At 41.3% G+C, this 15059-nt stretch overlaps 1 protein-coding gene across 4 annotated transcripts in view; it reads right to left on the bottom strand.

Moving 5' to 3' along the window:
• The window catches only part of LOC132816706 (NADPH oxidase 4), a 172276-nt gene extending 161321 nt beyond the window's left edge, over positions 1-10955 (bottom strand). For 3 of the 4 annotated variants that reach the window (XM_060826590.1, XM_060826592.1, XM_060826593.1), the window contains exons 1-2: positions 10655-10955; positions 10390-10485 (exon numbers count right to left, since the gene is read on the bottom strand). In XM_060826590.1, coding sequence (XP_060682573.1) covers positions 10390-10485; positions 10655-10711 — 153 coding nt within the window. In that variant the 5' untranslated portion in view covers positions 10712-10955. Of the gene's footprint in view, positions 1-10389; positions 10486-10654 lie in introns of those variants that run through there. The other variant, XM_060826594.1, reaches the window with a different exon arrangement.
• Positions 10956-15059: the final 4104 nt, after the last annotated feature.

Genomic DNA, 15059 nt, shown 5'->3' with positions numbered 1-15059 from the left:
CCTTCTTTATAATCAATATGCCTCTCAGTATCAACAAACCACTCTCTAAACTTACATCAACCACGTCTTTCCCCTTGGTAAATACCAATGTGAAATACTCATTAAAAGGACCTCATCCACTTCCTCTCACTCCACGCAAATTCACTCATTTGTCCTTCAGTGGACCTGTGCTTTCCCTGGGCATCCACTTCCTCCTTATGTATAAAAGGCCTTGGGATCCTTTTAATCCTACTTTTCATGGCCCCCCTAATTTATTTAAGTTCTTTTCTGCTTCCTTTATACTCAAGGGTTTTGTTTGATTTCTGGTTTTGTCCTTGATTTTACAGCCAGTTTGAACATGTTTATCTACTCAGTCCAGACCCCTCCTATTGAATACTGATATCAAATTTCCTCTGCTCTAAGGAGAACAATCTTATCTATTAAACTGCACTTCCTCACCTTCAAATCTATTGCCGCAAATCTTTTCTGCAATTTTTCTAATGCTATCACATCCTTTCTGAATGGAGGTGCTCAGAGCTGAATATAATATTCCAGTTGAGGCCAAATGATGTTTTATACAAGTTTAACATTACTTCCTTACTCTTGTACTCTATGCCCCATAAAGTCCGAGATCCTGGACGCTTTATTAACTGCTCTCTCAGCCAGTTCTGCCAGCTTCAATGATTTGTACATATACACCCAGGAAGAGTGGAATCAGAAAGGGGTCCTGATGCAATATTAGTTTTAAGAGTCCTTATGCTCACACTCATTGAAGGCTACCATCCCACCAGACTGGCCAGAAGATTGCTGGATTCAAGTTCAATCTCCTGGAAGTTATTAAAAGCAAAGTCAGGTTTTTCAAATGATAGGATTCCATTAATCAACTCCCGTAGCAACATAATCCATTTAACTGAAATATGAGGGGTACAAGCCCAGTAAAATTGCATGCACTATTTAGATCACAGACGCAAGAGAAGTAACCATCAAAAACTGAGTAAGCTCAGTCTTTTTTCCTGGGGAAAAACACTTCAAAAGGAAGTTTTGGAAATTATGAAGCGGTTTAATACAGTCATGTTAATTAATTTAAACAAACAACTTTTTTCTTTTATATTTGACTTTTGACAAGCACTATTTCAAATAAATTCTCCACCCTTACATTAACTCCTTGCTCCACTTCATTTTCTGAAATTAAATTAGTATGTCCTCCCTTACATGGCAAAAATCAATTTAACCACAACAACATACTAGACAAATTGTAGACAGCCATTGCCTTTTTTAACACTCACTTAATTTTTAATCTTAGGCTAACTTTGAAAAATTAAAAGTCAACCATTATGATGGCCCTGTTATTTGTGCACTTTTAATTTGTGTTTCTTTATTTTTGTTTATTTTGACTGTAGTGGTCCAAAATAAATTTCAAATCAAGATTATTTTCTTCTTCCCAAATGCTAGCTAAATTCAGCTGTTTTATCTTCTACATTATTCCAAAGTTCTATTGTTGAAATGGAAGTCATTGATTAATGTCGTCATACTACCTTTTTCCTACACTATTCCTCTGACAATGGGACCAAGTACGTGGGGTGTTCGGATCAGCAATTACTCAAGTCATATTTATGTTAAGACAATATCATTTTTAATACTTCCTTAGATTCACCAGTTTTGCATAATATCCTTGGAGTCTTTACATGCATGCAATTCAAATCAATCTGATTGTGAATCTTATTCATTTACGTCTACTCTTTATAAACTGGGGTGACTAATTTTCTGATCATTCTTAACTATTTACCCTTTTGCTCCATTATCTTATTCTCTATTCCATGTTTTGCCAATTACTTTAATAGATCGATCAAGAACACTTATTCTCCCAGGAGAAACACTGGTGCTAGCTTTCCTCAAGCTTCACATCCCCGTATTAACCATTCTAGTCCTTCCAGCTAATTCCCAAAAATTTGAAACTTTTCCTCTGACATTAATTGTTCCATACACAAATTTTTCTCCCTTATTTGCCTATTCCCACATCAAGACAACTAGCTTTAATGGTTCCTTTGTGTCTTAATTTCATGTCATAGTTTCTGTGTTGGGCTGCAAGTCAATTCCTCACTATATCCTTAATTTCAATATCAATTATAACTTCTGGCTATTCTCTATCCCTGTCCAGTTGGTAGCCACTCGGTTATATCGTTATCTTACCACATGAGAAACATTGGCCAAGATGCTGCACAAGCAAGAGGTTGACAACAAAATATCAGTGCTCATCACCTTTGCCCTCTGGAAGTAAGTGCAACTTCAGGTAGTCAAGCATGCACACATTAGCATGGAAATTCTAGGTTGGAATCTATTCAATGTTCTGTCAGAGGTTGCATTCTGCACCATTACCACCCACCCTCTCCCAGAGCCAAAAATCACTGGAATCAGTGGTACAGGCAGTCCCCAGGCTGCAAACCAGTTCAGTTACTGAGTCTGTTCACAAGTCGATCTGTACACAAGACAGAACACAATTCAAGATAATATGAAGTTGTTTTTCATAAATTCAGGACATATTCATACATCAGATCCTTAAAATTACATCCTTGTATAGGATCACATTTGTAAATCTGGGAACCCTTTTTAGGAAATCACAATAAGGACTAAAGCTATCAATTGAATTCTGTTTCAGTTCATTCAGTACCTTTGAAATTTTTGCCTGAAGCATTCAATTACTCCCAAATTGTGGCACTACAAGTTGAACATGGGTTGTGCAATCTGAGCAGGTGCATTTGGCCTAGATTTCGCAGAATCAGTTAGTCACTGTCTTAGCATTTTCCTCAGCTCTGGTAATCTATACTTGGCAAAATTATTTCAAGAAAAGCAGAGAATAAGTTTTACAAGTGTTTTCAAAACAATTACGCAGGCCAGACATTAGAGAACATTCTGAAAACAAAAAAAAGTCCACAACATTGAAACAATCTCTAAATAAGATTGCAGTTGTAATTTGGAAAAGCACACTTGCCAGTGTTTGGAATAGAAAACAAACTTTAGTTAGAAATTTTCACATTCAATCCAAAACACCCAGTCACTTGGCCCAAATACATCCCTGATCTACCAAAGCAGTAAACTACCCCAAACGAATGTCATTTTAGCCATCTTCCAGAGTCTTCTGACTTGTTCCACTGTCACTCACATGAACCTTCTGATATGTGGAGTACACGACAAACCTGGAAACCATAGGACAAACCTGTTGACAATGAAGTGAACAACTCCTTGTTATCACACATGGTTTAAAATAGAATAAATATTAATGTAATACTTATCTTCATCACCTTTATTTTGAAGGAAGAATGCAACAATCACTAAGATAATTTGCATTGATGCTAGATGTGAATTGTTTCCTAATTTGTTCTATTTATAACTGTTCCTGCACATTGCTCAGATTGAACAAATGGGAGAGCTAAGAAAGCATGTAGCCGTAAATGTGACACATTTGCTGCAGAGAATGCGGGAAAAGTGCTTGTTCAAAGGAATCAGGGACATCTGTTCTTAGTGTCAATGGATCAGTGTAAATAAAGTGATAACATTTGTTCACTTGTGGAATGCGTGGCAGTACTTCCTTCTCACACTGGAGGCATATATTTCACAATAGGATGCAGATTAACTAAATCACTGGATTATATCAAAGACTCTTAACAAAACTCATACTCAATAAAAAAAACTTGTACTTTAATAAGCTGAATGGAATATGCACATAATAGAACAATCCTGATACATTTTCATGCATACCACACTGAGCAGATTTGAATTTATGAAGCTGAGTTCCCTCATCTTGACTGTCCTGGAATGGGAATGTCTGATTGCCCTTTCAGGCTAGGAAAACGCAAAGGCTGAAAGTGGCATAGTAAGGAAGTTGTGTGAGCGAGACAGAATAAAAAAAAACTTTCTTCTGTAAATTACATTCACTGCCTGAAGGGGGAGGGAAAGAGAGAGAGAAAAAGAGGTGATGGTAAGTTTAACTATTTATGGTCTGATTTGAGAGAACACTGGCTCGTCGTGGATTGAATGTTTGTGTGTTGTTCCCTGGAGCTTGAGATCCGGGAGTGTTATGAATTCAATTTGCATTCTGGGAATCTAATTTGATTTTGAAAGAAAAAGTCATTTTATAAGGACAATGATACTGGGCATGTTAGCAGAGCCAGGTGACCCCATGAACTTTATCACATAGTTTAGACATCATTATCATGTACTGTTTAAAGGAATGTTTAACCAAAACATTTGGGGCCTAGCTGAATCAAGGTTTCCCAGTTTGATGTGCATGTAGCTTAATTAGCCAAGCATACTGAGACCTGTCTTCTTCTGCAAACTTCTGCCATTTTATTACTGCTCATCTGACTAAGGACATGTGGTGTTTTTGTAATTTTAATACCAATTTCTGTATAAAGTTAGCTTGTTTGCAACAATAAAGGAGAGTAGCCTGAGAGAGTTCTTAGACGAAAGAGTTGGCGCTGCTACTCTGCTAATGGTTTTAGAACCTTAGCTCAAACCTGGCCTGTAAGATCTATGTTATAGTCTAATATAGGTGCCATTGGTAAATAAGGGAATAATTTAAACTAAACTGCCTGCAACAGTTTTATATTCCAGGCTACCACACAGTACAATCTCCAGGACGAACGAAGAGAATCTACAGGTAGAGTCCGTCAGGACTCCGAGTAGTCTCGAATAGGCATTTTAATAGAGCTACCTGCTTTAATTGAAATTAGTTGAAAAACAATGTCAAAGAAATGTATCAACTAACTTTTCCCCTTTCTCTTTTAAGTGGGAATCTACAAATGAAAATTGGATGCACAGAACTCCTTCAAATATGGAGGTGTTTCTATTTGGTTCCAATCATTACTTTTGAAGTTTAACAGTAATCCTAACTGCTATTAAATATAATTTAATATTAATTTCAATATCAGTAATGATACCACGACCAGTCTTCACAAACTAGGGTTACTAGAAAGAGACAGCAGATTGGTACTAAATGAAAATGCTCAGAGGCGGTGCTGACATAAAAAGGCGGATGTGAAAGTGGGCTAAATGGAAGCACCTGCTCCAAGATGATCAGTGCTATGTAGCAGCTGACTTCCTGCTGGCTGGACCAACATTTACTGTTAATCACAGTTGCCCTTGAGAAGATAGCGGTAAGTTGCCTTCTTTAATTGCTGCAATCTATTTGGTGTCTGCACATCCACAGCACAGTTGATTTATTTGATAAGATTTTATTGACATGTGTACTCAAGTGAAATGTGTCTAATGTCGCCACACACAGCGCTATCTTAGATAAAAAAGGTACCTAGGCATGTGAAAGTTAGGTATAAAGAAGTAAAAAGAGTGAAACAAAGTTAAGCATTACAGATCTTCATAGAATAAGTAGAAAAATAATAAAAAGGTAATCATTAACATTAATCTTCACTTGATCTAGAAAAATAAAGGAATAAAGTTAAAGCTTCAGCAGTCTTTGAGTCCTTAGCCATGATGGAGCCCTCCTCCGCTCAGCTCGCTCTCCAGGAGACCTCAGCTGCCTGTTCTCAACACCACCGCAGATACCAGGGGAGACTCCTCATCGCTTGCTCTTCCTGAGTTATATCATGATGCAATCCCTGCTGCTGCTGTCACTGAAGCTCTACCTTCAATCTCCTCATACTCCCTCTGGAACATGCCTGGGCAGGATCCACTTACAGCCTCTGGTCAGTATGCATTGGACTCCACTCTCACCACTGGCCATTTCAGACACCTGGTGGAGACATTGCCATGGGTCGCCAAAAGACTTCCCACTCCAGGCCAAAGACTGCTGCGGGCTGCTGAGACACTGGGCCGAGGGACCACACTGAGGCCAGAGATTCAGGAGGTGGGGAGGGAGTTCCTGAATTTTGGAGAAACAGTGACATGGAAACACATCACCATTCCTTCAAAGTCATGATGGTGGGTGGATTGGAGGGTAATTTACAGGGGACGTAACCAAATATTTTCTGCCCTTGTTCTTCTAGGTGGTAGTTGTCATGGACTTGCAAGGTGCTACTGAGGTGAACTGATGCAGTACCATCTACAAGGTGCACTCACTGCTATTACTAAGTGTTGGTGGTGGAGGGTGCAGTGATTGGAACAAGGTCAGCCAGGTGGACCTCAGAACATGAGCTCCCTAACTGGACCAGATTAACAGCCTCAAATCAGGGAGTCCTGGCCAACAAGTACAAATAGGAGCACTAAGAGCTCTGAGCTAGCTGCACCATTGTCATGCATGTGATTAGATTCCCACACAGTGTGGAAATAGGCTTTTTAGCCAAATCAGGCAGGAGATAGTTTATAGTCTGGTACAAACCATGAGTAGGAGGCAGAGTGGGAGGTGTTATGGACTAGGCCAGACCACTCTCAAACAAACAAACAAACGTTCTTAAACAGGCATAAGAAAGTGAGGATGGCAGATGCTGGAGATCAGAGCTTATAAATGTGTTGCTGGAAAAGCGCAGGTCAGGCAGCATCAAAGGAGCAAGAGAATCGACATTTCGGGCATAAGCCTTTCTTCAGGATTCCTGAAGAAGAGCTTATGCCCGAATCATCGATTCTTAAACAGGCAGCCCCGACCATAACTATGCAATTTGTTTCAGTAAGTGTACAGCAAAAATTTACCCAGAGTAAGTTAGCTTGGTTGACTACCAGGTTTTAAAACAGAAAAACTTATTCACAAAATTACACGATGAAACAAAGAACATATTAAAGAATCCCTACAGAATTCAGTCTATCCAAACTAGACTTAATTAGACTGTTCCAAATATATACTATAGTCCCAATAAGCAAACCCGCTTTAATAGTAAGAGTGGAACAAATGCTAGCAGGTTGGAGGGGGAGAGACAGAGACAGAGACAGCCTGTTTCCAAACAGCTGAACTCCTAACTAGTTCTAGGCTGAACTGCTCAGTTAGAGAGAGCTAACCACCCCCCTACAGGTCACTTCAAAAACATGGCCATTTTGGCCTAAAGTCTCATCCATTTACATATAATGGAAAGGCCTTTCAAAATCCTTTTTCATCTCTGTACCAAACTAATGTAAATCAGAGCCAGGAGGGTTTTATGACCACCTGGTCAGCCAATGCAGCCTCAGCCACAGAGCCTAAACAAAAGCAAACATTTCACTAGGATGTATCATCACTTAATGATGAGGAGGAGTTTAGAGAGTAGCTTGACAATAAGTGTCCAGGAACAAGGAGGTTGCAGTCTAACCAAAGGGCAAGGATAGCGTTGGTGCCAACTCAAGAAGAGATTACAGACAAGGTCTTCTAAATGGAACTCAGATGGTAAGACCAAGAGGAGCCCAAATGGAGCATACTGATGGCTGTGCATACAGAACTTTTGGGTCAGCTTGAGAAGGACTAAGGTTTAATGAGCAATAAAGCTTTGTGCTAACAGGTCTTCTAACTGAAGTCTAGAAAAGTCAGAAGCATCTGACTTGAAAGTTTCAAACAAACAGCATTAAATAGTGCAGGTGGGCAGGGACTCAAGTAACCAAACATATGCTCAGCTAAAAGTATTTAAGAGAGGGCATTAATAAGAGCAATTGAAGGGCTCTTGTGAGCAGTAGCAGAGTCCCTACCACTGAACCAGGAGGCCCAGGTTTACGTTGCACCTGCTTCAGAGGTGTGCAACATCGTCTCTGAACAGGTTGATTCAAAAAAAGTCTGAAGTGGCAGATTATCTTAATTGAATGTTAGACTCCAAGTGGTGTCACAATCAATCCAGTCTCTGTGCTCCCAGTGCACATATCCCATGCTATCTCTCCTCCCAGACATGATACAAAACACAAGCCATGCAGGAAATTGAAGAGGAACAAGTGCTGTTTTATTACTAGTGGGCAACCGTAGCACTAATATCATGGTTTAGGAACAGCCTAAGTTTGCAGGCAATTTTCTTCAATTAAAATTCAATAAGAATACCATTGACATACCAGTGAAATAAAATAAAAACATTGTTGTTTCCAAAAGCATTTCTGCAGAAATTGAAAAAGGACACAGAAGGCAGGCTAGCTCAAATATATTTTGGGAACACAAGCTGGGAATCAGATAAAACGTGATCTAAACAAACAGTGGAATAGGGTTGACCAACATAGCAGTCTCCTCTAATTCCTATGCTTGGAAAAGAAATTTGCCTTATTTAATTAGATTATTGTTAATCTGTAAGTCAACTCATTTACTTGCCTGTGTCCCATACATTTTTATTTGCTCACATGATGGGAATCTGAGTAACAATAACATGTACTTATACAGCAGCTTAAACAATGAAAATAATAAGGTACAGGAGTATGAACTCCCAAAACAGCAGCACCAAACTATGCCAGCAGTTAAGTCAGTCTGACAAGTTTCTTCTAAGGGAGAACTACAGATAACACTTCTCGCCATTCCCCACCTGAAAAAAAATTTCCTTAATCCGTTTCTATGTTGCCTGATGTAAATTTTAATGTTATGACACCTTGTTCTGGATTCTTCCAAATCCTTTTAGGTTATTTATCAAAATAGTCTGGATTAGTTCACTTTTATTTCTGAAGCAGTGTTAAATAAATCAAAAATATTAACACTAAAATCAGCACAACTAACTTTTAAACAAGGAGACCAAAAGCAGGAGAGTCTCCAAAAAGGAGTTAGTATTCAGCATAAAAGATTATTCTTAATAGAAAAATCAATGCCTGGTTTAACATTTTAAATGATTTTATCATTGGATATTTTGAAATAAAGTTTTCCTCAAAAATATGATTTTAGTTTTTGTCACAATTTAATTTATGCACTTCACAATTCACCTGACAAAGCAGCAGTGCTCAAAAGCTTGTGATTTTAAATAAATCTGTTGGGACTGTGACCTGGTGTCATGTGACTTCAGACTTTGTCCACCCCAATCCAAACACAAGCATCTCCACATCACCAATTTATTTGACATGGATTAAAATGTGTTTGCTGAAAATGTGTTGCTGGAAAAGCGCAGCAGGTCAGGCAGCATCCAAGGAGCAGGAGAATCGATATTTCAGGCATGAGCCCTTCTTCAGGAAACACTTTCTCCATTAAAATGTGTTTTCCAAGCTGGTTTAAAACAATAGGATTTTTTTCCCAGTTTTATAACTAGTTATCCTTTTCCCAAACATATCAATAAGAAATTCATTGCCAGTTGGTTAGTATCTTGGAGGATATGTCAGAGGAAACCAGAGATCAGAAAAGCCTTCATTACAGGAGATTGCTGTTAGAGATCTTATTGATGTTAGGTCCGGAAACAAACTTTTTTTATGTTATATAGGCAATGTCTTATCTTAATAAGAATGGGGACAGAAAAAGGATCCACAACTAGAGTTCTGAAGAAGGGTCATTGAAGTCGAAATGTTAAACTTTGTTCTCTCCACAGATGCTGCCAGACCAGCTAAGTTTTCGAGCAATGTCTGTTTCCTGATTTCCAGCATCTTCAGTTCTTTTGGTTTTTGTGTTTAGTGTTGCACCTCCATATATATGCAAGGTTATTAACAGTAACACCCAAAGTGTAACTACTTTGAAATCTCAATCTTGATTATAACAATGAACTGCAAAACTTAATGATCTGTTTCGTATCACACATACACAAAATAAAGGGATGCTTGGAAAGTGAACGTCTTTCTGAATTGAAGTTTAAATAGAAATAAAACATATTTTTTATGTAATGGGTAATGTTTGTCAAGTTAGCCCAGCCAAGCTGAACAGGTTTGAAGAAAACAGGTTACATTCCACTTGGAAAACCCTGCATCTCTCTTGGCCCACAGTTGGTTGCACCAACATGAATGAAATTCGATTTGGATAAAATATTGCTGCTCAGTGGTACAAACGTTTTCACGTTCCAGAACGTCTTCCTGGTTTATTTCCCAGGGACTCTATACACGCGCTGCACGTAACCGGTTAGAGGTTGGTGATTTAAACCATACTATTGTACATATTCTTTCACAATGTTCATTGTACTGGCAATTATTTTCAAATTTATTCCAAATGTCCTCATTTGAGGCATTCCCTGCCTGTTTCCGTTGTAACCCCAAGAGAGTTTCAGCCGATGACTTTTAATCTTTCCTGACTAGTTAATTTACAAATGCTTCCAATATAAAAGGATTCACAAACTGAGGCCACTGTCCTTTTTTTTTCGGTCACTTCCTGTACCAACGAGAATTAATTGAATTTACAATTAATGCCGTAACTACAGAAGAATAGCAACTTCACTGTTTAAAATATTTTCAGTGTTTGGTGAGAGATCATGATATGGATTTTCTATTGTTCAGAAACAGCTTGTTCAAGAGACAAGCTGCTCCTCACTGGCAAATGTTCATCTGTCAGTCTCACTACCCCCACCGAAGCCTACCGCAGACTGCTCCATGAATGGACAGAAACGGATCTTTTGTTCTACTTACCCCAAGCATCCGATGCAAATAATAATACTGTGTACCGTAGTAATAAAGTCTAAAGGTCTTCCAAAACAGCAACACGTTCACCAACAACCAGAAAAGCTGAAAGAAAGGGAGAGAGAAGAAAGAAAAAAGTTGTTTTAAAGTCAATCTGTGTTATTTCAACACTGGAGATTGCTGACTCGCCTATTTCAGAAAGTCTGGAAAAAATGTTTTTAAGTGTTTTGTAATTCTCAAAACGAAGAGCATTTTTTGTATTCACCAACCCTACCAAAAACAGATGTTTTCCGCCCTCGTTGGATAGCCAGCTTCGGCAGGACAAAGCCATGGTACAGCGCTTTGTGGATTCTTTGCCTTGCTCTCTAGCTTTGGATTCCCGGCTCCCCAGCGTTAAATACCTTCCCAGGCGCCGAGCAGCAATGGCGCTCTTCCGCCCCTTTCTTCTCTTTGATCTTCCAGATTTTGTTGTGGGTGCATTTCCAACCGTAGCTCACAAGCGGCGGTTTCTGCCTTCGTGACGAAATTCACTCAACGGCATTTTTAGAAGTTATAGAATAACGGCAGAGCGGGAGGGCAGGAGCTGGGAGGAGGAGGAGGAGGAGGAGGGGGCAGTGGAAATGAAGTGGGGGCTGGGAGGAGAGACACCGGATTAAAGAAACAAAGCAACATAGTTTTCTTTCAATGTTAACAAATGAATCAAAACAGAATCACGGCTTGACAGAATTAGAAGCGATCATGACAACAAAGTTGGGAATAAGCAGAATTAGGGACAAAACAGCTGCACAAAACGCAGATGAAAAGCAGCGCATGTCGGACGCAAACTCAAGTGTCGAGTACCTGAAGTCACAACAGGTGATTTTCAACCTCTGTTCATCACATGAAGGTAGAAAGTCAAGTGATGCAGTGGTAGTGTCCTTACCTCACGGCCAGGGGGTCTGAGTTCAAAATTTCCCATCCTTGAGTTCTGCCACATAACAGGTTGATTAAAAATAATTTTATAGCAGATCAGAGTAACAGGTAAGAAATATTTGCAGACAAGCAGGATCTCGATAAAATGGCAGAAAAGGTTGAGGACATCCTTATAATCCTTTGATACTTATATGGCAGTGTTTTGCTTTTCAGGAGCCACACAGACTACCTGGAAATACAGATGTAACTATTATTTCTAATTGATAAATCATGAGAGGTGATGGACAGTGATAATATCACTGGATTAGCATCAGATTTTTTAATTCATTCCTCGGATCAGGGTGGTACTGATTAGTCCAGCAATTATTGCCCATCCCTTATTTACCAGAGGGCAATTGTGAGTCAATCACATTACTGTAGGTCGGGAGTCATATGTAGGCCAGACCAGATAATGGCTGTACAGCAATAAAATGTGGAGCTGGAAAGGCACAGCAAGTCAGACAGCATTGGAGTAGCTGGAAAGTCGACACTTTGGGTAAGGATGGTAGTTCCCTTTCCTATAGGACATAATCCATCATTAGAGTCTTAATTTCAGATTTTTATTGAATACAAATTTCACTATTCACCATAGCAGTCTTCAAACCCGGGTCCCCAAAACATTAACAACAAAACAGAAATTGCTGGAAATGCTCTGCAGGTCAGACAGCATCTGTGGAGAGGAATCAGAGTTAATGTTTCAAGTCAAGTGACCCATCCTCAAAACTTTGCCAGAACATTATCTGGTCCTCTGGATTAAGTCAAAACATGTGGCATTGGAAAATCACAGTCAGTCAGGCAGCATCTGAGAAACAGAGAAGTCAATATTTTGAGCATAAGCTCTTCATCAGGAATGTGGAGGGTAGGATCCAAGGAGGCTGAGAGGTAAATGGGATGGGGAAGGTAGCTGGGAAGGCGATAGGTAGATGAAGGTGGAGGGTGATGGTGATAGGTCAGAGTGGAGGGTGGAGCAGATAAGTGGGAAGGAAGATGGACAGGTAGGTCAATTCAAGAGGGTGGTGCTGACTTGGAGGGTTGCATCTGGGATAAGGTGGGGGGAGGGAATATGAGAAAACTGGTGAAATCGATATTGATTCCATGTGGTCTAAGGGTCCCAAGATGAAAGATGAGATCCAATCGTCGGATGGCTAGGATTTGGTGGTGGAGGAGTCCAGGACTTGCATGTCTTTGGTGACGTGGGAGGGGGGAGTTGAATTGTTCAGTCACAGGGCAGAGGGTGTTTTTGGTGTGTGCGTCCCAGAGATGTTCTCTGAAACATTCAGCAAGTTGGCACCATGTCTCCTCGATGTAGAGGAGACCACTTCGAGAGCAACAAACACAGTGGATGATGTGTTTGGAGGTTTAGGAAAATCTCTGTCGGATGTGGAAGGATATTTTGGGGCCTTGCATGGCGGTGAGGGGAAAGGTGTGGGCATAGGTTTTACACATTTTGTGGTGGCAAGGGAAGGTGCTGAGAGCGGAGGGTGGGTTAGTGGGGGGTATGGGCCTAATGAGGGAGTCACAGAAGGAATGGTCTCTGCGGAATGCTGATAGGATTGGGAGGGAAATATATCATTGGCGGTGGAGTCATGCTGTAGGTGACGGAAATGGCAAAGGATGATGTGTTGTATCCGGAGATTGATGGGGTGGAAGCTGCCGGCCGGGATGGGGTTGCGGTTTCTGTCCGTGTTGTGGTTGGAGGGGTGAGATTCGAGGGTGGAGGTGTGGGAAGTGGAGGAGATGCACTGAGGGCATTGCTGACATGTGGGAGGGAAAATTGAAGTCCTTGAAGTAGAAGGCCATCTGAGATGTTCTGGAGTGGAATTTGTCCTCCTGGGAGCAGATGTGGCAGAGGTGGAGGAATTGGGAGTAAGCGATAGCAGTTTTACAGGAGATGGAGGTGGGAGACGATAGGTTTTAAATAGATGTCCGTGTTGAGTTGGTCATCAGAAATGTAGATGGAAAAGTCCAGGAACAGGAAAGAGGTATCAAAGATGGTGCAGGTGAACTTGAGGTTAGGGTGGACAGTGTTCGTGATGAACTGTTCAACCTCCTTGTGGAAGCACGAGGTGCCGCCAATACAGTCATCAATGTAGCAGAGGAAAAAGTGGGGGACTGATGCTCGTGTAGCTGTGGAAGATGGACTGGTCCATGCATCCGATGAATTGGCAGGCATAGCTGAGGCCCATGCAGGTGCCCAGGTCTGAAGGAAGGGGGAGGATTTGAAGGAGAAATTGTTGAGGATGAGGACCAGTTCAGCCAATCAAATGAGTGTGTCAATGGAAGGTTATTGGTTAGGTTTGCGGGAGAGGAAGAAACGGAGAGCTTGGAGGCCTTTATCATGGCGGATGGACGTGTACAGGGTCTGGATGACCATGGTGTCGATGAGGCATTGGGGACTAGGGACCTGAAAGTCATGGAAGAGGTAGAGGGTGTGGGTGGTGTCCTGAATGTATGCGGAGAGATCCTAGAACAAGGGGGATAGGATAGTGTCAAAGTATATGGAGATAAGTTCAGTGGGTCAGGAGCAGGGGGAGACGATGGGTTGACTGGGGCAATCAGGTTTGTGAAGCTTGGGTAAGAGGTAGAACCGGGTGGTGTGGGACTATGAAGTTGGATGGGAGAACCCCTGAGATGACAAGGTTGGGTGGTCTGGGAGATGATAGTTTGGTGATGGGAGGTGAGGTCATGGTTGGGGGCAGTAGGAGGAGGTGCTGTGAGTCAGCACCTGGTATCAACAGTGTAAAAGTCAGTACACCAAACTACCATTGCATCCCTCCCCCACCGTCCGCTGGTTTGATGGTGAAGTATGGAGCAGAGCAGAGGATTGTGCCTTGCAAGGGTGAGATGTTGGAGTGGGTAAGTGGGGTGGACAGGTTGAGGTGGTCAATGTAACAGTGGGCGTTGGAAATGAAGAGATCGAGGGCAGGTAACAGGCCAGCACAGGGTGTCCAAGTGGATGGAGTATGTTGGAGGCAAACAAAGGTAGTCCTGATGGAAAAAGTAAGCATGGAGGCGAAGGTGTCAGAAGAAAAATTCAATGTCATGATGTGAATTGAATTAATTGATTTGGGAACATAGTGGGGATGAAGCTGAGGCCTTTACTAAGGGTTGACTGTTCATCCTCAGTGAGGGAGAGGTCTGGGGGGATGGTAAAAACACGGTATGGCTGGGGGCTAGGAGCTGGTGTAGAGCTGGGGTTGGGAGTGGAGGCAGAGACTGTATCTGGAGTGCATGTGGTTGTGATATTGTGGGTAATGTCACCAAAGGAAGTGACGCACACTGTGGGGGTCAGGGAGCAGAAGTGGTGCATTCGGTGGCATCTGCATTGCCGCAACCACGACCTCACCTCCCATCACCAAACTATCATCTTGGGACCTGCATATGGGCCTCCTGCTACCACACAACCACTGCACTACAAGAGCCCTCATATTTTTTTTTTACATTCAGTTTCAGGCTTTGGGCATCTTTGGCAAGGCCAACACTTAGTGTCCTCTCCTAGGTGTTCTTGAATAGGGTGCTGGTGAGCGGCCTCCTTGAACTGATGCAGTCCATGTAACTAAGATGCTTCCTCAGTGCTACAGACTGGAAATAACATTGCTATGTATCCAACTCAAGTTGGTTTGTGGCTTGCAGGGGAACCTTCAAGTGATGGTGTTCTGTGTATCTGCTACTTTTGTCCTTCTCAGTAGTAGATATCTTTTCAATTCAACCTGCTCAGAGATGTTATT

Source organism: Hemiscyllium ocellatum, chromosome 6, assembly GCF_020745735.1.
Source record: "Hemiscyllium ocellatum isolate sHemOce1 chromosome 6, sHemOce1.pat.X.cur, whole genome shotgun sequence".
Taxonomy (NCBI): domain Eukaryota; kingdom Metazoa; phylum Chordata; class Chondrichthyes; order Orectolobiformes; family Hemiscylliidae; genus Hemiscyllium; species Hemiscyllium ocellatum.
The sequence above is the reverse complement of the archived record's forward strand: the minus strand, read 5'-3'. Positions and strand labels throughout refer to the sequence as shown.